The sequence below is a fragment of the Nothobranchius furzeri genome, chromosome 5, assembly GCF_043380555.1.
Source record: "Nothobranchius furzeri strain GRZ-AD chromosome 5, NfurGRZ-RIMD1, whole genome shotgun sequence".
NCBI classification, from domain to species: Eukaryota; Metazoa; Chordata; class Actinopteri; order Cyprinodontiformes; family Nothobranchiidae; genus Nothobranchius; species Nothobranchius furzeri.
Genome location: NC_091745.1, coordinates 49,716,411 through 49,743,791, shown reverse-complemented (window position 1 = coordinate 49,743,791; position 27,381 = coordinate 49,716,411). Strand labels below are relative to the sequence as shown.

General features: G+C 45.6%; 1 protein-coding gene across 4 annotated transcripts in view; it reads left to right on the top strand.

Annotated features, from left to right (window-relative positions):
• The window catches only part of LOC107378864 (intermembrane lipid transfer protein VPS13B), a 462,085-nt gene that overhangs the window by 309,522 nt on the left and 125,182 nt on the right, over nucleotides 1-27,381 (top strand). For all 4 annotated transcript variants that reach the window (XM_015949323.3, XM_015949324.3, XM_070550848.1 and 1 more), the window contains exons 33-34: nucleotides 5,545-5,671; nucleotides 6,934-7,077. In XM_015949323.3, the coding sequence (XP_015804809.3) occupies nucleotides 5,545-5,671; nucleotides 6,934-7,077 (271 nt within the window). The remainder of the gene's footprint in view (nucleotides 1-5,544; nucleotides 5,672-6,933; nucleotides 7,078-27,381) is intronic.

The following is a 27,381-nucleotide window of genomic DNA, read 5'->3' as shown; positions in this document are numbered from 1 at the left end:
ATCTCATCCCGTGGGGTCAAAATGATTATGAGAACAGTAAGCAAGAATCCCAGAACCACACGGGGGACCTGGTGAATGACCAGCAGAGTGCTGGGACCACAGTAACAAAGGTCACCATCAGTAACACACTACAACGGCAGGGAATCAAATCCTGCAGTGCCAGACGTGTTCCGCTGCTGAAGCCAGTGCATGTCCAGGCCCGTCTGAAGTTTGCCAGAGAGCACATGGATGATACAGCAGAGGATTGGGAGAATGTCATGTGGTCAGATGAAACCAAAGTAAAACTTTTTGGTATAAACTCAACTCGTCGTGTTTGGAGGAAGAAGAATACTGAGTTGCATCCCAAGAACACCATACCTACTGTGAAGCATGGGGGTGGGAACATCATGCTTTGGGGCTGTTTTTCTGCTAAGGGGACAGGACGACTGATCCGTGTTAAGGACAGAATGAATGGGGCCATGTATCGTGAGATTCTGAGCCAAAACCTCCTTCCATCAGTGAGAGCTTTGAAGATGAAACGTGGCTGGGTCTTCCAACACGACAATGATCCCAAACACACCGCCCGGGCAACAAAGGAGTGGCTCCGTAAGAAGCATTTGAAAGTCCTGGAGTGGCCTAGCCAGTCTCCAGACCTCAACCCCATAGAAAATCTGTGGAGGGAGTTGAAAGTCCGTGTTGCTCGGCGACAGCCCCAAAACATCACTGCTCTCGAGAAGATCTGCATGGAGGAATGGGCCAAAATACCAGCTACTGTGTGTGCAAACTTGGTGAAGACCTATAGTAATCGTTTGACCTCTGTTATTGCCAACAAAGGTTATGTTACAAAGTATTGAGTTGAATTTTTGTTATTGACCAAATACTTATTTTCCACCCTGATTTACAAATAAATTCTTAAAAATTCCTGCCATGTGAATTCATGGATTTTTTTTCACATTCTGTCTCTCACAGTTGAAGTGTACCTATGATGAAAATTACTGACCTCTGTCATCATTTTAAGTGGGAGAACTTGCACAATCGGTGGCTGACTAAATACTTTTTTGCCCCACTGTAAATACAGGACTCCTGCAGGTGGCGCTGTTGTCAGGTCAGGGGCGAATCATCCAGAAGGGTTCCTAACACCACCACCGTACGCCACCTTTACTTTAGCGGTAGCTGGGCTGTGAAATAAGTAAATAACCTGACACACGTTTCCTCTAATCCGACGTGTGAACGTTCCGCCGACCAGAGGGGCATGCCTGGAACAAATGCTACCATTTAAGTCCAGTTTAAACCGGCTTTAATTGTTTCTACATTATCTCTGTGGATCTGTAGTTCACACCACCAGTTGTTTCCTATTTTCCATTTTTGCTCCAAAGGCTTTAAACGGGGTTACGTTGGCTGTAGTAGATGTTACCTGGCCAGATGTGGTGGTTGTTCCATACCATTCCATAGTGTTAACCTAAGGTCATCATGCGGTTGCTGAATACGCTCCCTGTCGTGTAGCTCTCCATGCAGTCATACTAACACATCCTGTCATCTTTATTGTGTCAGTAGCCTAAACAAGCACAACTGTAACAGCCCGCTGGCTTCATGTCCCGTTTTCCAACCATGTATTGCAAGGGAACGGGCCCAAAACTCACAGAAACACAGGTAACGACTGCTGATTTGTTCTCTGTCCACTAAAAACAAGTCTCATGCAAGAGTGCGTCTCAAAGTCAACACCGAGTCTGCGGCCAGGTCACCGGGACTTTAAGTGACATGCACTGGGCTCAGATAGACACAGTGACAGGTTCACAGTAACCCTCATCTGACGTCATTATGGACATCAGATGTCTTCTTCAGACAGACACACACATATGCACACACACACACACACACATATACGCACGCACACACACACACACACACACACACACACACACACACACACACACGCATGCACACAAACACATACGTGCACGCAAACACATACATGCACGCACACATGCACACACACACACACACACACATATGCATGCGCACGCACACACACACATGCCCACGCATGCACACACACATACACACACATGCAGACGCACACACATACACACTCACACACAGAAGCGCACGCAAGCACACACACACATGCACACACGCGCACGCACACACACACACACGCATATACAGTCTTACACGTGCACGCGAGCGCACACACACACCGGTACACACACACACACACACACACACTCTCCCTCTCTCATGCGCACTCACACACAAACCCTTACATGGCTCTATCATGGTAAAAATAGAAACAGGAAATGATCTTCTGCTTTATTTTATTGAAACACAAACCATGAAAAGGTTAATCTACTGGCTTTGAAGAGCTTGGTTGCTTCCATGTGCTGAGAGCAGGTACGGTAGCCCGCGCTCATCCAGGAAGAGGAAACCTTAACAAAAGGATCATCAGTAAATAAATCTGGACTGGTTGCCTCAATAAAACCTCTAAGTGAAGGTCTGAGAGCTGAGGGGTCAGGGGTCAGGGGTCAAGATCACCAGCAACACTTAGCTTTCTCCTGACAGGACTCCAAAGACTGTCCCAGTGTGTGTGTGTGTGTGTGTGTGTGTGTGTGTGTGTGTGTGTGTGTGTGTGTGTGTGTGTGTGTTTGTTTGTTTGTTTTCTGGAACTGTTGGAGACGAACTGGAATCTGTTTTTTTGCAGAAGTTTCCATAATGTCTGAAAAAGTTCCCGAGGGCTCTCATTCCTCATGAGAGCTCCAGAGCTTCTCCGCTGTGCAGCTGGAATTGTGATCTTGTTCAAAGACATTTGTGAGAAGACCTCCTCCCATAATGGTCACTGATTCATTACAGGCCGTGTCTTTAGCCTTTTTTAGTTTGTGTACCCAAGTCGCAAAAGGAAGGACACGTGAGACAACTGCAGACTATTGCAGAATGAAATGAGGGTAAAGTCTGAACATTTTAGACCTTTTGTGACTAAATTACAAAGTTTAACTGTAAATTAAACAGTCACTGGCCTTACCTGCATCTCACCTTGTTGCTAATAAAAGCTTTGTTACTTTTTTAGTTACTGTAGTTTTTTATTTTCCTTTACCCTTGGCTAGGAGATGCCAGGAGGAATCTTAATACAGTACACATGCAATGGCAGACTTTATGCAATCGTAACACAACTGTAATTATAAGTGTCTTCCATACAAATTCACCCAATTTCTACAGAAAATTAGAACATTTCTCCTCTGTGCCTGGTTTCCCATGGAGACCAGTGCAGCATGGGTTAAAGCTTGTTGACATTTAGTCATGTTAGGCTTTAGCCTTAAAGAGGTTCTTCACTGAGCACCCATGGTGTACTGATTATCTCTGACTCTAACGGGTCACTCTGAGTGTTTCATGCAGGCTGAACATGAAAATAGTCTCCTACACCTATCTCCTGTTTTAGTTTCTGATAGAAAACAGACGGTGAAACTCTAGGATTAGAAAAGCCTGACAGATCTGCATCACACTGTCACTAACATTCATGGACTCACCCATCTGGACTCACGACAGGGAAGGCTGTTGTTGGTTTAGCATCCAGGAAACAGCAGAGAGTCTCAGCTAGTTGAAGCTAACAGTTAGCATTAGTATCTCCCCCACACAGCAGATCTCCAGGCTTGTGTTATTGGTGGAGATAAAACATCAACGTTGCGGAGCAGAGAGTCGGTGGTAGAGTCGTGTTGCTGTTAGCCAATCAGAGGAGAGATGTCTGAATATCAGGACGTAAGACTCCAGTTCCTGCCGTCTGAAGCTCAGCTGTGATGTGACTCTCTTCTACTTCCTGAAACAGGCGCACCAGAGCTTTTTTTCCCCAGAACATGACTCGCAAGGCCTTCATTCCTACTAGGAAGGTCTGCAGACGTGTTCAGTATGAGCGAAGAACCTATTTAAACACTGACTTGTTTCCATGTGGTTTTCTTCTATCTTCTTAAGAATCTGTAAGATCTGCCTTTTCCTTCTTGTGTAGTCGCACTGAGAAAGTCCATGTTACTGTTGCTGTTGAGGTTTTTGAATTATCGTCTAATTCTGACATTCAGCGTCCAAACAAATCATTCAAGGTGGTTGTGGTTGCCTGCTCCCCCTGCTGTGGCAGCCCAGAGCCGTAGAGGCTCTATTGGAAAATGCTCTCCAGCCTCAGTCACCACCACCAAGTCATAACTGAACATGTGATTTAGTTCCAACACAGGGAAGGGGAGTCAAGTTCACAGCTTTACTTGTCCGCTACAATCACCGGCAGAAACGTACCACTTTGGTTTTAACAGGTTTTGACACACAGCCCTTCCAGGGTTCGCACCTTTTCCTTATTCCATACATCGATCCGCCCCGCCTGCCTCTAAACCTACGCTGTGCTGCCTTTTGGAGTCGGTTTCAGTAGTTGTGGGTCTGCAGCGGGCTCAGTTTGCTTCCTGAGGTTTTGTGAGGAAATTCCTGTTCCCTAGATCGGCTGACAGGATCTGTCCTCGTCACAGTTTATAGTTGTTAGTGAGGAAAAGACCTTGTGTCAGGGCCGTGAACCGCTCTGTGCAGGCCTGGCTTTTTGTTCCTGCCATTCACATGTCAGCTTACTGACTGCACCACACACCACTGGATGGAAGAGACGTCTCTCCTTCTGTTTTTGTGTCATACGTGCAGCCACACACACATTCTCCAGCCCACTCAGAGGCTTTGTAACTCTGGTAAATGGAGACTCACGCTGGTGAATGATCGCACCTGTCCGGTGCAACGAGACGCTCATTGTTTCAACCCCGTCTTGAGGGGAGATTAGCCAACACCAATTGGCTCCACAGATCATTTCTCCTCCGAATTAGGCCCCTCTCAAACTGTATGTGAGGAAATGTGTCAGGAAGTAATCCCTTAAGGCACTGGTAATGCACATTTGTGTAGCAGGAGTGAATGTGATATTGGTTCTGCCTAAGGACCGTACTCAGGGCCACCTAGAAACTGGGCCTCCTATAATCCTGTCCAACTGTAAATATTGGAAGCCGTAGCACTTGATTGTTTTAATAGCAGCAGATGTAGCTATTAACAGCACCTTATAAAGCTCTGTTGTATCTTTGTTTTACTGCTAACAAATGTTCCCACAAATATGACCTGATGGTGGGAATGGACATTAGTGAAATGGAGTTGGTGTGCCGAGTTGTCGTGGATACGATTAATGTGCGTTACCAGTGGTGCCTCTGTCTGGAACTGTGTAACAACTAGAATGTCTTTGAGCAGAAAAGAAGCTCAGCTGTGGAGATTTGTCTCAGATCAGGCCCACAAGACCCAAACTGTTTAGAAATGTTCTTTTTTTAGAAATGTTTCTTACTGGTTTAAACTAGAGAAGCCAGAACGGGGCTGGCTTTCATCCGAGACGACAACAACAGCTCACTTGTGAACATTTAGTGGTTTTGCCTGTGTTGTGTTGGCTCTTCGTCGTGCAACAACAAGGTGATGTGGTGACATACCTGCTGCACTGGAATCGGCTACGTGTAAAAGACTTGTTAGGATGGATTCATGTGACTCTGTCCGGTGACGTGTCTGTACGGTTCTCTCCCACAGCATCAGGCGTCACCAGGAGCGCCGAGCCATCCTGACGCCCATCTTGAGTGATTTCTCTGTTCGGGTGACGGCTGCTCCGGCCATCATCTTCAGCAGGACTCTGTCCCCTGATGGTGGACAGCCAGAGGTCAGTACTCTATGTGGACACATCTGTTAAGAGTCTGGTGACCTTTTTACTGAAATAAGAACAAGACGGCAGCAAGGTGCTTTAGAGGGTGGGTCCATTGGAAAGGCCACCGTCAAATAATGAACCTCTGCATTGTTCCGGTTCACACTGACCACTTAGTTCGGCTGTAACCTGGACCTGGACCTGCCTCCCAGATGACCTGGAACTGGTACATCTAGCTGCCGGTTGTAGTTACCCTCATAACCACAGAGCTCCATGTAGATATGTTGATGATGGGATGTTGGACGGCTGACTAGTGTCGATAATACGTGTGTGTGTGTGTGTGTGTGTGTGTGTGTGTGTGTGTGTGTGTGTGTGTGTGTGTGTGTGTGTGTGTGTGGGTGTGGGTGTGTGTGTGTGTGTGTGTGGGTGTGGGTGTGGGTGTGGGTGTGGGTGTGTGTGTGTGTGTGTGTGTGTGTGTGTGTGTGTGTGTGTGTGTGTGTGTGTGTTAGCCTGTTTCAGCCCTGGCTCTCAGCCTGTCCATATAGAAACAGATGCTGAATATGTCAGAAGTATTTAGGTTTTGTTGTGAACCTACAGAAACTCTCTCCGAGTCCCCCGCCGCTCCAACACGGAGTCGAGGTTTTTGACCTCAAGAGTTCAAACCTTTCTGCTTATACAGCTGATGCTTCTGGCACCGCTCTCTGAGACTTCCTGCTTCTTTGATGCGTCATCCGACCACGCTAACGTGCTCCCTGACAATGTGTAACAGCTAAGCCATAGTTTGGACGACACACAGAGAGAGAAAATGATTTGTGTAACGTCCTTTGATGTGCCAGTAACAGTAAAAACCAAACTGGCCTCTGAACTGCTTTATATGGACAAAAGGTCTACTATGAATTCTCTGTAATGGTTGTGGAGCTGTTAGTTCATGCTCCTTCTAACACCTACTAGGTGTGTATTCCTCTGTTAGCTGAGTCAGTGATGCTCAGTGGTATATTTTTAAAAGGAAGGGGTCAGGCTGATCCGTGTGTGGCTCTCCTCACTGTTACTGAGTCATTTCCTATCAGATGGATGAGGTTTACACTGCTGGCTGTGGGTGGGACCCCAGAGAGGACACAACGTGGAGCACAGACCTGAACAGAGGAGGGCTTGTTGTGTGTCTCCAAGGTCTGAAGGAGAGGAGTCCAGAAGGAGGCCACTGACCAGTCCCGATGTGTTAAATCTGTTTCCTCCCTCCTGCCTTTATCTAATTTCCCTGCTCTGGATCTTTTGTGTCCCAGGAAGTGGTGGTGTGTGGCCACTCTCTGGAGGTGAATGTGACCAGCAGTCTGGATTTCTACCTCAGCATTGGCCAGGTGCAGCTCCTTCAGCATCTCCTCAGAGACAACATGGTGGGCTTGAACACTCCAGAGAAGAGCCTAGAGGTACTCTCTCAAATATCAGCAGCACGAGGGCTCTTCACATCATGTGAAACCTTTCTGATGCATCTCCCTGAGCTGTGACTGTTGGGGGAAATGACTAAAGACATTCACAAGGGGAGTCTTTAAATTCTCCCCCAGCATATCCGAGGTTCCTGAACCACTGGAGTTTAGAAGAAATGACAAAAGAAACATTCTCTCAGAGCCAACCCCAAACTAGTGTGAACCCTTCTCAGATTTGTCTCCACTGACATGCATGACATCACTTTGTGAGGAGTTTGTAACATTTGCACAAGCCACGATCCCCGTGAAGCTGCAGGAACAGTTTCGATGCCAGCAGCTGTGCTAGCCTGGAGAGGATGTGACTCTGAGCATCTTTAGGGTGTTTATGGTACAGACGCGAGCTCTCTACAGGTGGTGTTATTCTTATGGTTCATGCTTACTGTTACGATGAGTCCTCTAAGGCAGCATCTCCGCGGACGAGTCTGATGAAACTAGTGCATTTAAATATTTACTCCTCCAGACCAAAGCTGGCGGCAGCTTCAGGCCTCTTCCTATTGTTTACAGGAGCGGGAGCGCCCAGGCGCCGTTTGTCCCCGTCTGACTGCTTAATGAAGCTTTCTAATGGAACACAATATAAAAATATTTACCAGCAGTGGCGAGGATGGGATTCGTAGGGGAGAGAGGAGGGGGAGTTCAAACGGTGTGAGTCAACAACGTGACTTCACTGTTATCTGCTTTTTATGGGAGGAAATGTGCACTGAAGGGCAGTCGATGACACGGGTCGTCTGGAGGCTTCTGACAGCCAAAGCGCTTTTCTTGGTCCCACTGGTGCCCCCGTGGAGGGAAAGCTGCACATAGAGAAAACAAACCTTCTGATTTTGGACTCAAACACGCTGCTTTGCGGGTTTGTGGTGAAGCAGACACGACTCTTCTGCTGTCGGTGTGAATCTGTCATGCGGCCAGCTGAGCCAGGGTGTCAGTCCATCCCTTCTTTTGGGATTGAACCGTTAATAAACCTCTTTTGTGTGAAGTTAGAGCGACTCCCTCTTCTCTGCTTTGATACCTGATCAGCGATCCCCAACCCTGCTCCACGCACCTGACTTAGATGAAGGAGTGATTAACAGGCCTCGGAAGCACTTCATGTGCAAATATGTAAAGCAGGTGTGCTGAAGCAGAGATGTGGAAGAAATGCAGGACGGGGCCCCGAGGACCAGGGGTGGGGATCACAGTTTCAGCTGGACCTCGGCTAACTCTAGTGAGAAATGTGAGCAATAGTGTTTTTATTTTTGTTTATCCTTCTGTTCAAAAGATGTTGCACCAATTAATGTTGTTGTACAATGTCTCATTGCCACAATGACATAAAAGATGTTGAAAGTAGATTTTACAAGCTACAGCGCCCTCTAGTGGTGAGGCTTACAGCACTTTAGTGTGATTTTGGATCCTGAGCAGACATCAGTGTCGGCTCACAGCTAAGTGACAAAGATCATGTAAAACTTGGAGGCAGTAGGTAATACCTGCGTATCTGCTGCTCCTCACTGATAACAGTAATGTAGCTGCCCTTCCTCTCACATGCTTGAGATTTCCAGCTGTGTGGTGAGGAGGACTTGTGTTTCCTAGAAGTGTTTGTCCCCTGTACAGATGCATATAAAAGCCCGCTCCATTCCTCTGCTGGTTTTTCCCCACATGCTTGAACTGATTCTTCTGGATTTCAAACCGCTCGCCCCTCACAGCTGTGTTTTATTGTCAGGGTTAATGAATTTGTTTTGTTTGGGCTTTTAAGTTCCCTGGCAGGGGAGAGGCGGGCTCGGCGCGTGGGTAATGTTTCAGTGCATTGTGGAGGACGTTGAGTCATTTCTACACCCAGAGCTATGCGCTGAATCTGCACACACACTTTTCCTACTTTTTCATTCTCCAGTGTGTTATTCTGGACCCGGTTGTTCCAGACCAGTTTCTCTTTAAGTCATGGCTAGGATGCAAAGCAATAGCAGGATGATTTGTGAGCAGATGTGTTGCTCCTTAAATCACTACATTATTAGGATGTTTATGGTGGCTTTAGCTCCGGTTGGTCACAGTGTGACTTCATCCCTGCGTTTTCTGCTTGATGTTAATGATGATGAAGTGAAGGGAGGCTGAGTTTGGAGTTGGGTCGAGCAGCCTTCAGCAGCAGGAGGTCCCACATCCACGGAGCTATGAATAGATGATGGAGCAGTTTTTATGGACTTATCTCACAGCTATGTCATCAGCTGTGTCACCCAGCAACACAGAAATTCATGCCATCAAACAAACACACACACACACACACATGCATGCACACACACACACAACACACACATACATACACACATGCATGCATGCACACACACACACACACACACACACACACACACACACACACATGCGCTCCACATTCTCTCCCTGGTAAGTGTCTGCAGCCTGAATGTAGGAGACAAGGGTGTAATATGTCCTTACAGCTGACCTGTGTGTGTGTGTGTGTGTGTGTGTGTGTGTGTGTGTGTGTGTGTGTGTGTGTGTGTGTGTGCGTGTGCGTGTGCGTGTGCTTGCATGTGTGTGTGGTGTGCTTGGAAGGGGATATGTGAGGACCTATCACATTGCATGGACTGTTCCATCCCTGTCTGGCCTACTCCTCAATGATTCAAACATCAAAACAATTCTCAAAAGTGGAATCAAAAAAAGAACGTAAGTATCAGACAGTTCAAAGATTGTCTGCTGATCTGAAAAATCATCTTTGAACATATCTGGGCCCTAACTATTCATCATTTAGTTCGGAACTGGGGGGGGGTTGCAGCCTTGGACCCCGTGTGCCTTGGGTCTGCGGGGGCGGTGCATCATCATGAGTGGGCATCTTGACGCCCTCTAGGGCTAATGTGGGCTCACTGAGCCAAGTTGGGGTCTGGCAGGGGTCCGGGCAAATGCCCAGGGATTCTAGCAGACCTGGTATGCTGGAGCTTCTGACTGGTCTGGGTGGGTCTGGGGTGGGGGCCTCAGCTTGCAGGGGCCCATGCCCTCCCTTGGCATGTTAGCTCCCAGCATGGGAGGGACCTGCCACCTGGTTGATGTCAACCTGCGATGGGGTGGGAGGGTACATGGCCTCGGGCCATGCTCCTGGGCCCTTTGGGAATAACTTGACTTGGGCTTTTGGCTCCCTTTTGCTCCCTGGGCTTAGGTTTGCCCTCTGAGCTGTCCGATCGGTGGCGCTTGGCTGCTGGAGCGTGCGTGGCCATGGATCCCAGGCCCAGTGGGACTTGGGCTGCTGGAGGGCAGCCCCTTTCCCATCACATACACAACAATACAACACAAAACCTCACTCTTAGTGACAAATCCACATACAGACACTCAACCACAGGTACATGTATACACATGCATTTGCACACACGCACACACACACTACTACAAAAATGGACAAGCAGTGCTTTAAGTGGGCCGGTCCACACCGGTACGCAGCATTTTTACCTCAGCGTACCGGGACTTTTCTTCTAGGGTACAGAGTGCCTTTAGTTTTTCTGCTGTTTTATAATTTAAAATCTTTGAGATTTCTGAAAAAAATATCTGTCCATCTTCTCGTAAACACCTAGCCTGACCAGCCAGCCCCATGCGTCCTTATGGGTCTCTGTGTAGAATTAAACAGAGGACGAGTCTGGCAGTAAACACCGCCCATCCTAACACCAGAACACACACTCCAAGAGGACGCCTCTTTGTGGAAGAGGATGCGTTCTCTCCAAATGTACCAAGGACGTGCTTCACTGCCGTAACGCGCTGCCGTTAGCAAGCACGAGGAGGAAAAAAAAGAGGCGAGTTATCAGACACGTGTCTGTTCCCGAGCGCAGCACCTGACCAACCTGTGATGTGCTGACAGGTCCTGGTGGAGGAGAGATGGCATCCAAACAGAAACATAGATCGGGAGTACAAGAAACTAAATGTCAAAACAAGAGGAGGAGTGTGCTTCACTTGAAAGTGGGAATGTTGTTAGAAACAAAAAGGCATAAACCTCCCAGCTGCTGCTAATCATGAGACAGAAGAGAGGGTGATTCTGTCTGGATGTGGACTGCAGATTCTATTCTACGGCAGCCCTGATGATCATTTATTAAATGCAGGGCCGGTGCTAGCCATTTGGGTGCCCTAAGCACAAATGGTCTGTGGTGCCACCACCTAACAAGCATCATTGCTGATTTTAATGAGCCACAGCTACAAGTATGATCCCTCATGAAGTTACTACTTTACACCAGAAGATAGTGGAGACGTGTAACTTCAGGCTGAGCAACACTTAAGGGCGTGTTTACAATGAAAGTTTCAGAGATTTTAGGGTTTGAAAACTGCCTCTTGCCGAGAGGTTCCCGGTCTGGAGGAGGAGGAGACGAGCGTAGCACGAAGAGGGCGAATGTTAGAGGGATAAAGCTTACAATTACTGGCAGGTCTGGTCTTTGTTGTCTGGTCATGACTGACTGATAATGAAGCAGGATATTGACTCTCTGATGAAGAAATTCCCTCATCCAGTCGGAAAGATGACGCTGCTACAGCGTGCAGCAACAATCAGCCAGAGTAAGATTTATGGTGCTTACAAGCTCCAAGCGTTGTGTTTGAAGTTTTTTTGACCGTGTTCGGACATGGTGGGCGTAGAAATGATGGTAAAAACACCCCTAATGTGACAGACGTAGCAACAAGGTAAATATAAGCTGTGTAGAAGCGGCAGACTTACTCGTGATGTACGGAAATCAAAGTGTGCCACATAATAATAAAAATATTCTTTCCCTTGGATCAAATGATCTTTATATTCAAGGGAAGGACATCCCTGAAGCTCGACAAGCCCAAAGAAACCGGTCTACAATCATCTGATTTTACTGAGGGACCTGACCCTTGTTCAAAACAACCTTTCCTTTTCTTGGAGAAGATCTGTTTAGAGGAACTTGTTAAAACCAGAAGACCATCTAACTCTCCAGAACTTCTTCACAATGAGTTTTATATTTTACATGAACTAACTTAAACACCGAGTAAATAATGTTTGACACAAGCCTGATTAACAAGCTGGCCGTCTGTCTGTCTGTCTATCTGTCTGTCTGTCTGTCTCAGTCTTCCTGTCAGTCTGTCTGTCTGTCTGTCTGTCTGTCTGTCTCTCAGGCGACAGTTGGCGACAGTTTTGTCAGAGCTTTGGTGGTGTCACATCTGTTGTTTATCATTGTCCACTGCTGCTCTCAGATAAACGGACGTGACGCCACCAAAGCTCTGATGAAGGCGACCAGGAGATCCAAAGCTGTCATTAAAATAAGGTCAAACCTTTGCTACTCTGTTTTAGACACGAACAGAATAACAATGGAAATGTTTATTCCAACTAGGGCTGGGCAATATCATGTCATTCTTAATAATATTAATAATTATTGTTTGCCAAGTAAAAAATCTATCACGTTACGCTATCTTCATGAAGTAATTGCATCCACTACACAGGGGATTATGTTGGTGTGGGTTTATTGGGGTTATGAAAGCAAACATAGCTGGAATATCAGTCTTAAATCACTTCAGACAGTAGGGGAAATACGTTAGTGGAATGCTGGCCTCTGCAGGTTTCTGCTTTATTTAGGAAGAAACAGTACGAGGTGTTCTCCCATTATGTTATAATCATATCATAAGTTGTAGTATTTACAATAATTTCAGTGTGTAATTTCCCATTTAGACTAAAACAAAACTTAATCTGCTTGAACGATGGATTTCTGATGGTAACAGCTGAAGTTAGAAGTGAACCCCAGCTCTCCCTGTTACAGCTGCTTCTGTTGAGGGAGGCTTCTCAAACTGAGGCTCATCGTGGCACAATAACTCTTGAGTAGTCTGGCTATCTGAAGGTGACCCCATTGATGACTTTGCATCCAGAAAGATGTGTGCATCTGCAAAAAGGCTCCTGCTATTTCTGACAGAGGCTGGTCACATGACCTGTGTGTCCACCCAGGTAGAAACCTAATTGGCCCTTAAGAAAAGTCATTTTTTATGGTGAGGGCCTCAATCAACAACCCAGACGGCGAGCTGCGCTAAGCAGTGTCCAGTATAATGCCCAGATATTCTGATGGGATTCTTTTTCTGATTGATATAGCTACCTCCGCAAAGTGCGTAATGATTAAATTGTCAGCACATCTACATGCATCAGAACGACCAACAGCACCTGCTCAGGCCCCGTAGCCCCGCCCACAATGCCATGGCAGCTGTGGCTCCCAGTGTTTTCTTTACTGTGGGAAACAGGTAGTAATGGCTCTTTGATGGGAAGAGGTTGCCAACCCCTGTCCGAGGGGGGGTATCAGTACGTATTTTTCCCCACTTCAAGCACCGTGTTCAATACCGTTAAACAGTTCCTGTTTCATTGTTTTTTTGTAGAGTTTGTCTTTCTTTCTGACTGTTTTGTCCTGCCTGTGTGTTTGTTGTCTATTAGTTGTGTGCTCCCTGTTTGTGTTGTCGTCGTCTTCTTCCTCCGCTTATCCGGGTCCGGGTCGCGGGGGCAGCATCCCAACTAGGGAGCTCCAGACCGTCCTCTCCCCGGCCTTGTCCACCAGCTCCTCCGGCAGGACCTCAAGGTGTTCCCAGACCAGATTGGAGATGTAACCTCTCCAACGTGTCCTGGGTCGACCCGGGGGCCTCCTGCCGGCAGGACGTGCCCGAAATACCTCCCCGGGGAGGCGTCCAGGAGGCATCCTGACCAGATGCCCAAACCACCTCAACTGGCTCCTTTCGATCCGGAGGAGCAGCGGTTCTACTCCGAGTCCCTCCCGAATGTCCGAGCTCCTCACCCTATCTCTAAGGCTGAGCCCGGCCATCCTGCGGAGGAAACTCATTTCAGCCGCTTGTATCCGCGATCTCGTTCTTTCGGTCATTACCCAAAGCTCATGACCATAGGTGAGGATTGGGACGTAGATCGACCGGTAAATCGAGAGCCTGGCTTTCTGGCTCAGCTCCCTCTTCACCACGACAGATCGACTCTGCGTCCGCATCACTGCAGATGCTGAACCAATCCGCCTGTCGATTTCCCGATCCCTCCTACCCTCACTCGTGAACAAGGGTTATAACGAGGTTATTGGTACGTTTTGGTAACACTTTAGATGACATACTGGTGAAGGTCCTCAGTCATCCAGGTCATGGTAATCTGTTTCCTTCTCTTCCACATAACTTTGTTTTGTTTTTACTTTGAACCACTGGCCTCCATGATTGATCATCGCTCTCATCCCTTTCTGTGTGCCATGCAGTTGTCTTCATTATAAGCTCCCCCTTAAAAAGCCGGTCTGTGTTTTTTAAGTGCATCTTTCATCCCCGTGTCAGTATGTCTCTTCCTCTCTCTGTGACACACATACACTCACAGAAGCAGCCTGGGTCAGCCATGTGCGTGCACCACAGTGTGAGGAAAATGCCCTCTGGTGCAGGGGAAGTCCCGCTCCACCTCATCCTGGGATGATTACATGCATGGGAAACAGGACTGTAGACTTCCTCCAGAGCTCGTGGACACACACACACACACACACACACACACACACACACACACACACACACACACACACACACACACTTGCTGTGTTAGTACACAGGTTCAGCAGAAGGTATCAGGAAGCACCGGAACCTCAGAATTACAGTTTTAAACAAACACACATGCTGAGTATCAGACAATCAGCTGTTATAGCTCCACTCTCACTACTCATTCTTATCCCCCCCCCCCCCCCCCCCCCCCCCCCGTTTTGTTTTCATCACCTGCTACCAAGAGGTGAAAGGTGCACAGTAATATTTTTGCCTCTGGGTTATTCTGTTGAACTTATTTCTTTGAGATCTAAGCATTAAATTAGAACATCTTTCTATTTTACCATGAAATGATGCTCTGATTGCACAACTGCACACTGCTGAGGAAGGCAACCATGGTTACGAAGGATGTCTCACCCTCGTTATGCATTCTTTATCATGCTGCCATTAGGCAGGCAGTAGCAAAGCCCTCTAGCTCAAAGGAATGTATATAAGACATCTTTTGTACCCTGTTCTGAACAAGGTGAAGTAGGCTTTGTTTATCATTTTATGGTCTACCTCCTTCCCTACTCAAAAATGTTGGTCCGAACTGTTTTTATCACTTACGAAATATCTCCAAACTGCAAAGGTTGGTGTCAAAAAATGAACTTGAAATGGTTCTCCATGCCTTTATCTCCTCTCGTCTAGATTACTGTAACACAGTCTTCACATGTTTTAACAAAAAAGCCCTTGACCGCCTTCAGTTGGTCCAGAACTCTGCAGCGAGGCTCCTAACTGGAGCAAACAGAAGAGCTCACATCACTCCTGTTTTGATGTCTCTCCACTGGTTACCCGTTAACTGTAGAGTTCATTTTAGAATCCTGACTAGAACTTTCAGGGTTCTACACGGTCAAGCTCCTCCCTGTATTACTGAACTGTTAAAGCCTTATGCTTCAACCCGAGCCCTCAGGTCCACACACCAGAACCTTCCAGAAGTTCCAAAGATCAGATTGTGATTCTGTCTGTGATAAGTGCCATGTAAATAAAATTTACTTACTTATTACCTACCTACCTCTCTCTCTCTCACTCTCTCTGTAACCGCTCTTACAAAACAACGCCGTGGCGGCTTCAGGGAGCCTGAGGTTTACTGCCAAGCAAGGCGGAACGAATGCCACAAAATGTGTGCATTGCTATGTCAGCACGGCACGTTTATAAGACACATCACTGCGGCAATATTACGCCGATTTGTCCGTCTGGCACGACTATACCTGAATATTGCACCGTTCGTGTCACCAAGCTTGATAGTAATATTACTGCAATGGTGGACTCCTAAATGGAGATCAAGCCTTTGTGCAACAGATGGTGATGTTGTGAAGATGTGGAATATCTGATGAGCCCCGGCCAACAACAGTACTGAAAATGAAAGTAAACGCGGGGAGTTTGTTTGCCTTTGTGAACAAAATCAGCTGAGAGGCAAAACTGGATAAAAATAAATGTTTTACATTTATTGTTCATGATTTTATCTTGAAAGGTTTTAGATGAAAGATTATTTCTTCTCCTTCTAAAATTGTGAATATGTAAGACGATGTTTGTATTGTGCCTCTGCAGGCTTTTTCCACCCAAAGCGGTCCGGCTGCTTTTTCATTAAACTGAGGAACAGGTGGGCTCGTCACAGCTAAAGTTGTGCGATGTGTGCAAAACACAACCCAATGCAGTAATGGAGGCCATGGTAGCGATGGTGAGCATTCTGCTTAGCTTAGCGCTGCTGGCTGTTAATTACACCAGCCCTCTATGTGACATCACACCTCCCGTTCTCCCCCGGGGGGGGGGGGCAACTATTGAGGACCAGTGCTCCAGCGTGACAGTGACTCCACCCCCTAACTAGTGTGCTGGTATGCTTGGTTCCATATTGAAGCGTGCCACCATTTCTGATTGAATGGCTTTAAATATTTCAGAGAAAAAAGCTTTTAAAAACAGGATCTTCAGCAGCAAAGCCAGGAGTCCTGTGATGGATGGTGTCGTATCCATAGCATCCTAAACAAAGTAGTCTAGAGTCTGTACTAACTGTTCTTCCAGGTGCTTTGAGAAGGAAACCTGCTTCATTTCAAAACCACCCGCGGTATTTTCAAAGTACCAGCGTGGAGCTCTTCAGCTGTCTCTCAGCTCTTCTTGAGTTAAAAATCATCTAGTGAACACTTGAAATGATTCACACCCTTTCAACGTCAGTCCCCGTGCTTGGGGGTACGCTGCATTTGAAGAATGAGATCTTGGTGACCCGCGTTTACCTCTGGTTCCTGTGGAAGTGTTTGCTGAACGTCAGAAACACATAGCACAGCTTATCTTAGCCATGGTGTTGTTGACAAGCTTGGCTCAGGACGCGGCCATGGGCTTTATCCTCATCTGTGTGTGTTTAAATACTTCGGTGTCCACGGCCGCTCCTCTTTGTGATGAGTGTTTCATAAAGTCTTGTAGCTGAAGGTCTTCTTTTGACCTGCGGTCTCCCCAGGACAGCCAGATGTCAGAGGACCTTACATGGTTTAATTGCCAGGAATAACAGAAAAACATCCGACCAAGCACGGAAGAAGAAACACTTCAGACAGCTTTAGGCAGAAATCCTAAAATGACACGGGTTGCAGGAGAGAAAAGGTGTGGTTATGATCCTCAAACATCTTCCTTATGTTCATTCTGTGATTCTTTTCCATTCTTTCATGGATTCTCATGTCTTACACAGAGCAGCGAACCTCAGTCCTCAAAGATGGGAATGTTTGCTTTGTTGCTTGGCTCTGTCCAAAGTATTTGTCTTTAAATGTGGGAGCTGATGTTCCTCAGAGGTCCCAGTAATCTTGGCTGTTAACTGGATTCCTTTCACCCTGACCTGTTCCCATCCTGTTTAGCTCTATTTTCCTTCACCCTGTTGCTGCTGAGAGAAATAACAAATAGAGCTCCCAACGCAATCGTCTCCTTTCCCGCTTTGGCTGTCTCACATCTGTTAAATATGTGTCGTTGTCTCAACTCATCTCATATTTTCGTAGTCAGTGTTCATTTTGCTGCCCTTCTTTTGTTATGAAACCATACCTTTCCTTAAGTCTCACTGACTTTTCTGTGTGAATCAACTGTTAATTGACAGCCAGTCAAAACAAGTCACCCTCCCTGCTCAGCCTCATACGAACCAGTCTTCTGTCCAAAGTTTAAGCAGAGCACATTCTTAAATTGGCCCCTTGGAAACTCTATCTATTTGAGATCAGTAGCAGCTGAATTTGCTGCCTTCTCAATCTGTTTTTGGCTAAATTGGCGTGAAAAGTCCAGATAAAATCACGAAGGCCTGGAATTCTGAGCAGTGAAACAAATGGTGCCTTTGAGTAGATCCAAGAGGCCCCCACAGTGAGCCCTGGGATCAGGTGACAGGCCAGGTGAGCAGGAGTCAGTGGTGCTCTTGCTCTCCGCCTGCAAAGGAAACAGGGTCACAGACCCAGGGGACTCGTAAAAGCAGGGCCAAGGTGCAGATTTACTGAACTTTGTTCTGTGTAAAAGCTCAGAATTCATGAAGGACATCTGAGGAGGTGAAAAGAGGAAACAGATTTTTTTATCCACCTGTATAAGCAAGAGTCCATCTAGAGTAACAGGTGATGCAGAGTGTCGAGTAACAAAAGATCTAGTCCACAGCTTTCTCTTCCTCCACATTCCTCGTCCTTCATTTTCACCGATCCTCAAAACGATACCTTAAGCTGATGTTGAAACATCTAACGTACAGGTCGGCCATGTTTGGGAGGTTTTCCACACAAGCTTTTTCTTTTGTATGCCTGAAGGTATAATTTACCTGATGTGGCCATTTTAGTGTGTGTGTGTGTGTGTGTGAGTGAGTGCGCGCGCGCGCGCGCGTGTGTGTTGCGTGGATGCGTGTGTGTGTGCGCGCGTGTGTGTGTGTGTGCGTGTGTGCATGCGTGTGTGTGCATGTGTGTGTGTGTGTGTGTGTGTGTGAGAGGGAAAGAGAGAGACGAACAAACCCTTGTTCTTCATAAGCAGTGTGTTTGTGTGAACTGATATCTTTATCTTGAAGCTGCTGACTGAATGGGTTTTCTTGACCGAACTGGCTCCAGAGCCTGACTTGGTACCAGTTGTTCATTTTCAACAGCTGTAGCACCAGAATCCAAACCGGTGCTTAACCTTGCACCGTCTCACAGCTGGGCCAGAGATGGCACTTTCTGCCTCGCCCCCATCATGGTGATGCAGCCGTGGTATCATCTACAATCACCAAGATGGCAGCACCTCCTTTGTATGTGAAATGTTTTTCTGAGTTCACCAGTTTTTAAGGACTTTTTATCCTAGATATATTTTAACAAGATTTTGTAGCAGACAAAAGACTACGTCTCTCTGAAGCAAACTGGCTGGGCTAGAACAAGCTTTAGCCTTCTGTCTGGCTGAAATTTGAACCAACTACACTCTCATAGAGCAAACTGGTTTGAGTTTGGGTTACCACACCCATCTGGAACTGTGGGCCTGTGCCTGCCATCTCCTTCCGAAGGTGACCAGCTTAGGTCAGCTGTGTTCACCTGGAGTAAACCCACTCAAGCCAGGGCCTGCTACATCTTTCTGAAGCTTACGAGTCTGTACCTGCTTCACTCATCTGGAACCACACCGCCTGAGCCTTCAGACATCCAATTGGAGTTATCGGGCCTAAGCCTGCTGTGTTCTCCTGGGGTGGATCAGCTTCTGCTGTTTGCTGTTGGAGCGAGTCAACACGAGCCTGGGATTCTTACATCTCCTGGAGCAAATCGAACCGAGCCTGGGCCTGCTACATCATCTGGGAGCTAACCAGTCTGAGCCCAGGCTAGCTGTGTTTACCTAGAGCAAACCAGCTCTAGGATCGCACCTCGTGTCTTTTGCCAGGCTTGCCCCCCACAGAGGTCAGTACTATTCAACACTGTCAAGAGTTAAATAGGGTGGACAATGGCGCTAATAGTTACTCTTGTAAGCCTACTGGTTTGCTGGGACTGTGGCCCAAGCAATTATCTCTGCACACATTAGACTGGATTTTCTGACATTCACATAAATCTGAAAAACAATGGTAACAAAGGAACTTACTCTATGACTTTCATGACTGAAAAACCATCACCAGTTCTACCCGAGCAGGATATAAATCTATCGCCAGTTCTGCTCAGAGACTTACCTAAGCTACAAAGTTTTATTGTTCTGTATGATCATTTTACTTGTCCATTTAATAGAGTCACTAGCATAGTTTCTCGGCAGCAAAAGACTGAATCAAAGGTAAATGTGAAACAAAGAATGCTGATTGTTTTACTCCTACTGCTGTCTGGGAATGTACAACCAAACCCAGGCCCTGAACCACTATGCGTTAAAACTCCTTCTGATTTTAAATCATTATCTGGTCTTAAATACATTCATTTAAATGTGTGCAGTTTACTAACTAAAATGGACAAGGTCAGAATCTGGGTAACCTCAACAGGGGCTGATATTGTTATAATTTCAGAAACCTGGCTAACTAAATCTATTACAAATGAAGACATTAATATATGAGTTTAATGTCTATCGCATGGATAGACCAAAAAAAAGGAGGTGGTGTAGCAATCTATGTTAAATCCAGATTTAATGCTTCTATAGTTCTATCACAATCTATTTGTAAACAAATGGAATTCTTGGCCTTGAGTGTAGAAATAACAAAGTCATTTTCAAGCATAGTTGTTGGGTGCTGCAGATCTTCTGCCCCAAAAGAGGCACTAGATACTTTAAAACAGTTGCTGTCTAAATTATTTTATACTGAACTACTTCTGGCAGGGGATTTCAACTGGGATTGGACAAAGGCAACTTCTGATGAGTTTAAAAGCTTCTGTGATTCTAATAATCTTACCCAATTAGTTAACCAGCCTACTAGACCGAGCCTTAGATATCCAGAAAAGTCAAGTTTAATTCATTTGATTTTAACAAATGTGGCACACAAGTTTACTTCAGTTGGCATCTTTTGTAATGATCTTAGCGATCATTGTGTTGTTGCAGTATGTAAGGATGTCAAGATGCCAAAATGTAAGCCACGTATAATTTGTAAGAGGAATCTTAAACATTTTAATGAACAAGCTTTTCATCATGATTTATCAGCAGTTAAATGGGGAGATATAGATTTATTGCCAGACGTGGAGCTTGCTTGGCCTTTTTTTAGAGACATTTTTATGCAAATTGTAAATTGACATGCTCCATTAAGAAAATGTAGGATTAAGGGCCGTGAAAATCCTTGGTTTTCACCAGAATTGGCAAACATGATACATGAACGAAATAGAGCTTGGGACAAGGCAAGAACGACTGAAGAGAATTGGTCTGTTTTCAAGCAGCTGAGAAATAAATGTACTTCCCTGATCAAAAAGGCAAAATCTGAATATTTTCCATCAGTCACCACAGAAAATCTTAAAGATCCTCAGAGATTCTGGAAATTGATCAAGTCTTGCTGTGGAAAAGATCTCTCAGGCTCTTCCTACATTTGTTCTTGGAGATTCAGTTCCAGTTTATAACAGACTCTAAATCTTAAATGGTTTTAACGAACATTTTCTTTCGGTGGCTTCCCTGTTTAATTTGGTAGGAACCCCTTTGATAAAATCTGGCATAATACCCCCAAATCTTTCTGGAGCTCCTTTTAACTTTAAACCTTTTACAGTGCATAAAGTTCATAAAGCTTTAAAAAACATAGATCACAGAAAGCCACCTGGACCTGATTTCATAGAACCTTATTTTTTAAAGATAGCAGCGAATTGTGTGGCAGAGCCACTTTCAATTCTTTTTAATCTTTCAGTTAACTCCAAAGAAATTTCATCACTGTGGAAGTCAGCATATGTTTTACCATTATTAAAAGGAGGGGATCCAGCAGTTTTGACAAATTATAGGCCAATATCAAATTTATGCATGCTTTCCAAGATAATGGAGTCACTTGTCAGTGTTCAGCTAAAAGAGTTTTTGTCTATTAATGACATCCTCTCGAAATGTCAATCGGGTTTTAGAAAAGGGTACGGCACTACTACAGCTGTTATGAAGGTGGTAAATGATATTATAGTAGCACTTGATAGGAAACAGTTTTGTCCCTCACTGTTCATAGACCTGTCTAAAGCTTTTGATGACCATGCTATTTTAAAAACAGATTACTAAGCCTTGGGTTGTCAGAACACTCAGTAGCACGGCTCTCAAATTACCTGACTAACAGGACACAGTGTATTAAATGTGAGGATCTTTGCTCTGATTTTGGGGTTGTCCAGAGGGGGGTGCCCCAGGGCTCAGTCCTGGGGCCCCTCCTATTTATCTTGTACATCAATGACTTGGGCCAAAATATTAAAGATGCTAATATGCATTACTATGCAGATGATAGGATTATCTATTGTTTTGGAACATCACTTTCTCAGGTTGTTCAATACCTGCAGAAGCATTTGACATAGTCCAGCACTCATTACATCAGCTAAAGCTAACCCTTAATGCTGAGAAGACTAAGTTGATGTTTTTTACAAATAGGCAAATGCCAAATAGTGTTCCTGAAGTAATCACATTGGATGGGAACATCATAGAGATGGTCCATGAGTATAAGTACTTAGATGTTTGGATAGATAATTCCCTTGCCTTTAAATCTCATATAGATAAACTGGTGAAAAAATTAAAACTAAAGCTGGGTTTCTACTTCCGTAATAAGTCGTGTTTTTCTTTTGAAGGAAAAAGGCAACTTGTCACAGCTACCTTTTTATCTGTACTAGATTATGGTGATCTTTTATATATTATTGCTTCTTTAACTGTGCTACAAAAACTGGACTCGGTTTACCATGCGTCTCTGAGATTCATCACAAACTGTAGAGCCATAACACATCACTGTGAATTATACTCACGAGTGAAATGGCCATCATTGGCAATTAGAAGACAAAATCATTGGTAGGTTTTTATTTACAAGGCAGTGTTTGGATTGTTACCTCCTTATATTTGCACATTTATCACACGAAAAAATGTTGATTCCTATTCTTTAAGGTCTAACGATCAGTTGCTACTTTCTGTTTCTTTTGCTCGCACACAGTTAGGAAAGAGAGCCTTCGACTGCTCTGCTCCTTCTGCTTGGAACCAGCTGCAGAAAACCTGGAAAATGACTGAGCAGGTTTCACTAAATGCCTTCAAAACCAAACTGAAAGCTTCAGAGACTGCATTAGTAACTTGTAACTGCTTTTAATGATTGAGTGTTTTATCATTGCCATCATGTTGTAACTGTTTGGAATTTTGCTGCCTCTTGGCCAGGACACCCTTGTAAAAGAGGTTCTTAACCTCAGTGGGTCTCTATCCTGGTTAAATAAAGGTTAAACAAAGTGACCAATGCTGGAGTCGCTGTTATACACATAACCGTCATTTTCATAACTATGGAAGCTAAAGGGAAACAGACTTTGTCTGAAGGCGAAACTGAAATCCTTAAAGCTAACAGAAGCACTAGTGTTTAGGATTCAGCACGCTGATCACTGGTTGGATGAAACAGATTACCCAGCATGCCACACTCTTTCAGAAATGTTGATTTAGGGTTTTCTTAAGCACTTGTAATGACATCACATATCCACGTATGAAAGGAAAGTGGGGTTAGTTTGTAATGAGCTCAAAGAACTGTGCCTGAGAAGGGTAGTTGCTTCACAACCATTCACACTGGTGGTGATGCGCTACCATGTAGCCACAGCTGTTACACTTTTCATGAGTGTAAACTAGAGCTATCAACCTAACTGGTTTTTGAACCAGGCTGTAAACATGTATAGTTCTGCTGTAAAATGGCTTCAAAATGGGAGTCAGTGAGGATTTACTCACTTCTGGAGACATCCCCTAGTGGATGAGGGTGGAACTGCAGTTGTTGCCACTTCCTTGTTGGCTTCATTTTCATACCAGGATTATGGGGGCTGGCTTAAACAGACCAGACCAGGCTGCACTGTGTATATGTTCTTATTAGTAGCAGCAGGTGAGCGACTCCAGAGCACCGGGACGTGTTGGAGAGCCCTGCTCTGCAGCCTCAGTTGTAATGAGGAATCACCCAAACCGTGTAGAGTTGAACTAGATCCAGTCCAGCTTTGCTGAGGTGTGTGGTTACCATGGTGACCCTAACATGGTGATCTCTTTAGTTATCTTTTGCTGAGGTGATGTTGGGATTTTGACCAGTAGCTGCAGTAACTTTAGCTCCTGCTGTGTTTTTGTGGACGTCACGTTCCCGTCATCAAAGCCCTGACAGGGACACGCTGCCTGCAGCATCTTCACAGGACATCACTGCTGTGAAGACTAATCCACTTCTCTTCTAGTTTCAGTTAAAGGTGTGTTTTCAGCGGCATTCTCCATCCCACCGGTGTAGCTGATCACTGCAGTGTCGGCTCACCTCGGATTTCTGCCATTTACACAAAACTCATCACTGAGAAGCTGCCTGGAGGAGCAGACAGACGTTTCAGAGGAACACTTCATGACCTAATGAAAGTTTTTTTATGGACATTTACTTTCACGAGCAGCCAACCCCCTCTGAGGACCACAGACTGTAGAACGTCATGTTGGAAACATGTCGAAGTTCTTTCTACCTCCTCTAAACAACACGTGCATGCTGTAGATGAGGATTCCAGCTCTGGCTGCAGGGGCGAGCACGGCGTTATCTCTCCAACTAACACGGTTGTTTTGTTCCCAAATACTTATGCATGGAGTTAGGTCATCACATGGTCACATTTTATGGGTGGTGACACCAATGAGCCTTGTGTCCTCTGCTAAAGAGGACAGAGGACACCGGACAGAGCTGTCCCTCTGCTGCGGGGGGTATAACCATGGTGATTAAAGCAGACCCCGGGCTTTTGCTGTCTCCTAATCCGCTTTCTCACATCTGGCTGTAGTAGTTTAGTATGATGAGTTAAGTGTTGTGATTCATCCGTTCATCTGATCATGACGCTGCCAGGTTTTTCATTAAGCCTTTTTATTCTGTTTTATTGATCTGGTCCTGTTAGTCCTCACATTTCCTCCCACACCGCTGCCCTTTCTGGTCCTGCGGACCTTCCTTTCACGAACAGATGCAGCGTTTGTGTTTGTTGTAACTCCTGCATGCCCTCACCCTGAGCACCAGCGTCGATCGGAGCTCTGATTATGGGGTTTAGGTTCATGTCGGTGGTTCTGTTGAGGACGAATGAAGTAATAAGTCTCCCATCAAGCTTTAAGGGTGGTGGCTGTCAAACCTTTTAAATCATGTTTGATTACCAGAGAGATGAATCGGGCAGTAGCGGGTTTGGCGAGTGTCTCCGAGGTCCTGGAGTCACACCAGGAAGTCCTCGCCGTTGAGCGCTCTGCTGCAGCTTGCTGAGCTTCAGCGTTCCAGATTTGCTGCTGTTCTGCTCAACATTGGCAATCTGCATCCTATTTGTTGCAAAATATTTGTAAGCAAACTAATGTCGTGCACAGACATGGAAGAAAACAGTTTTGAAGTTCAATCAATTATCAAACAGAGGCTTTGGCTCCCAGAGCCAGGTCTTTGTTGAGCTGGAGCTCCCCACATGGACCACATTAACTCACTCCTTTTATAAATTTCTTTTTATTCTCCAGCTTTTATTATTCTGCATCTTTGTTTTTAAGCCAGGACCTTTCCAAACCATATAGCAGCTGAAGAACATCCTCTTTGTGGTGCTGCTTTGTGTGGATTTTCATAAACATAAGCTCTTGTGAGCTTCTGTCATGATGTTCTCTCACCAGCCGTCCCCTCACATCGTCCTCACAGGGTTCCAGCACACCCCGTGCTTTAGGAATGTGGACATGCATACATCCCAGTCTGTGCTTCCTCTAAAGCCGGGCGTACACTGTGCGACTTTTTCACTTTTTTGAGCCGATTTTCCAGTCGTGCGAGAAGCCACGACATCGGGGCGAGTTTTGCGCCGAGCGGTCGTGTAGTGTACAGGGGGTTACGAGAGGCGATTAACACCACGTGACCAGCCGCCGATCAGCAGTCGTGAGGTCGCAGGGACTTCTGGTGTGTTTAATATTTCGCTCGTCCCTCGTGAGGGTATCGCACTGTTGAAGCGGCGCTGCGAGCAGCTACGATCCAAAAAGTATCAGAACCGCTCACGGCGCATGCGCGCGCAATCCTGCATCAACGCCGGCCGGTCGCTCGCTATTTCCCTAATAACACACGCTGTTCGTTTTTGTTTCTACACGTTTTTTTACTCACAAAGATTGTCAAGAAAGCGTGTTTGTCGTGTTCATGTCAAATTAAACTGATCACAAAACACAGATTCACTTTCTTTATTTCGTTTTCCTCATCCAACCCCCATAAATCCCTGTGTGTCCTCCTGCAGCACTCCCGAAGGACAACAGGCAAGACAAAAAAGTCTGACGTGTTGAGTAAAAACTGCTATTTTTAGCACATTTTTAGGGCCGACGTGTTGCTACCAGACGTACAGTGTGAGCAGTCAGGTCGCATGCGAGAACTGGGTCGTGCAGTGTGAGCACATGACTCGTGAGATCTGCTCTGCGAGGAAGTCGTACAGTTTGAGCTGAAGCTGAACGCTGCGAGTGAAAAAGTCGCACAGTGTACGCCCGGCTTTAGGCATCAGAGGAACCAGCTTCATTAGGATTCAGATTCCTTCCCTACAGACTGAAACACGGTGAAACCATCCCTCAGCCTCAGAGGGAGCTTGTTAAAACCACCCCGCTGTGTTGAGCCTTTGGAGTACACTTCTTAAAGTACAGCCACAGTAAAAACACTGCAGGGTCGTGACCTTCGTTGTGTCTTTGTTGTGGTTCAGATGGAGTGCATAGCAGGTTGCTTTTGTTACTGAAACAAAGTTCTGTGTATTAATGGCTGCCTTTGATGGGACTGCTGCTACGGCACACAGACCAATGACTTCATGTTATAAATGTCTTCCCCCCTTTTTCCACCAGAAAACCGGAGAAGGAGTTACAGGCCTGGTGACTCGGATAAATATTGTTCTGATCTTCGATTAGGATGAGGTATTGCTGCTTTATTTTGTTAATACAAAAGCACAGAGACCTGCTTTCAACTCTGATTGTGGAAAACAAAAGTGCACTTCACTGCCGGGACTGAGCCTGTAAACGTGGATCCCGTCAAGCTGCAGATGCTGATTATTTCACACAGGCTTCCTCAGGCTGGTGGCTCAGCTGTGTAGTGATGTCAGAGATTAGTGATCACTTCCTACACTTCTATGGCGGGAGTTACGGGAGAACATGGGAACATACAGGTTTATGTTTTTAATGAGATAAACACTTTTACATTACGAATGAACCCATACCATAACTGTTTTTATTTGACACCAAGGTAAAGGTTTAATCTGATCAGGACCTCAGTTCTGCTGCTGTAGGGATGGGTACCTTTGGCATCTGAACTGATACGGTACCAATTCCTGGTACCTAGAAACCGATACCGGTACTTAACGGTACCAATTTCTGAAACTTTTGGGTGTTTAATAGTTAATTAATTAAATCTCTTTTTTATTTAATTATATATAGTGTTTCTCATAACCATATCTGATAAATATCACATCCGACTGTTAGTATTCTATCATTGTAGTGTTGTACTAAATTCTTCAATATGAAAAGCTTATGTCATACAACGTGAAACCCAGCTCCACGCAGTCATACAGTTTGAGCTGAAGCTGAATGCTACCAGTGGAAAAAGTCTCAGTGTCCACCCGGCTTAAGTGTTTTTCTCCCCAGAAGAAGCTACAACGATGTTCTGCTGAGCTGTGGTGGCCTCATGGAGGCTGCCATCGGCTAGCACACTGCTGCTAACCACTTAAACATTCTTCTTCTCCTGATAATAACATTTTACTCACTTTGACGCCGGGGACTTACTGG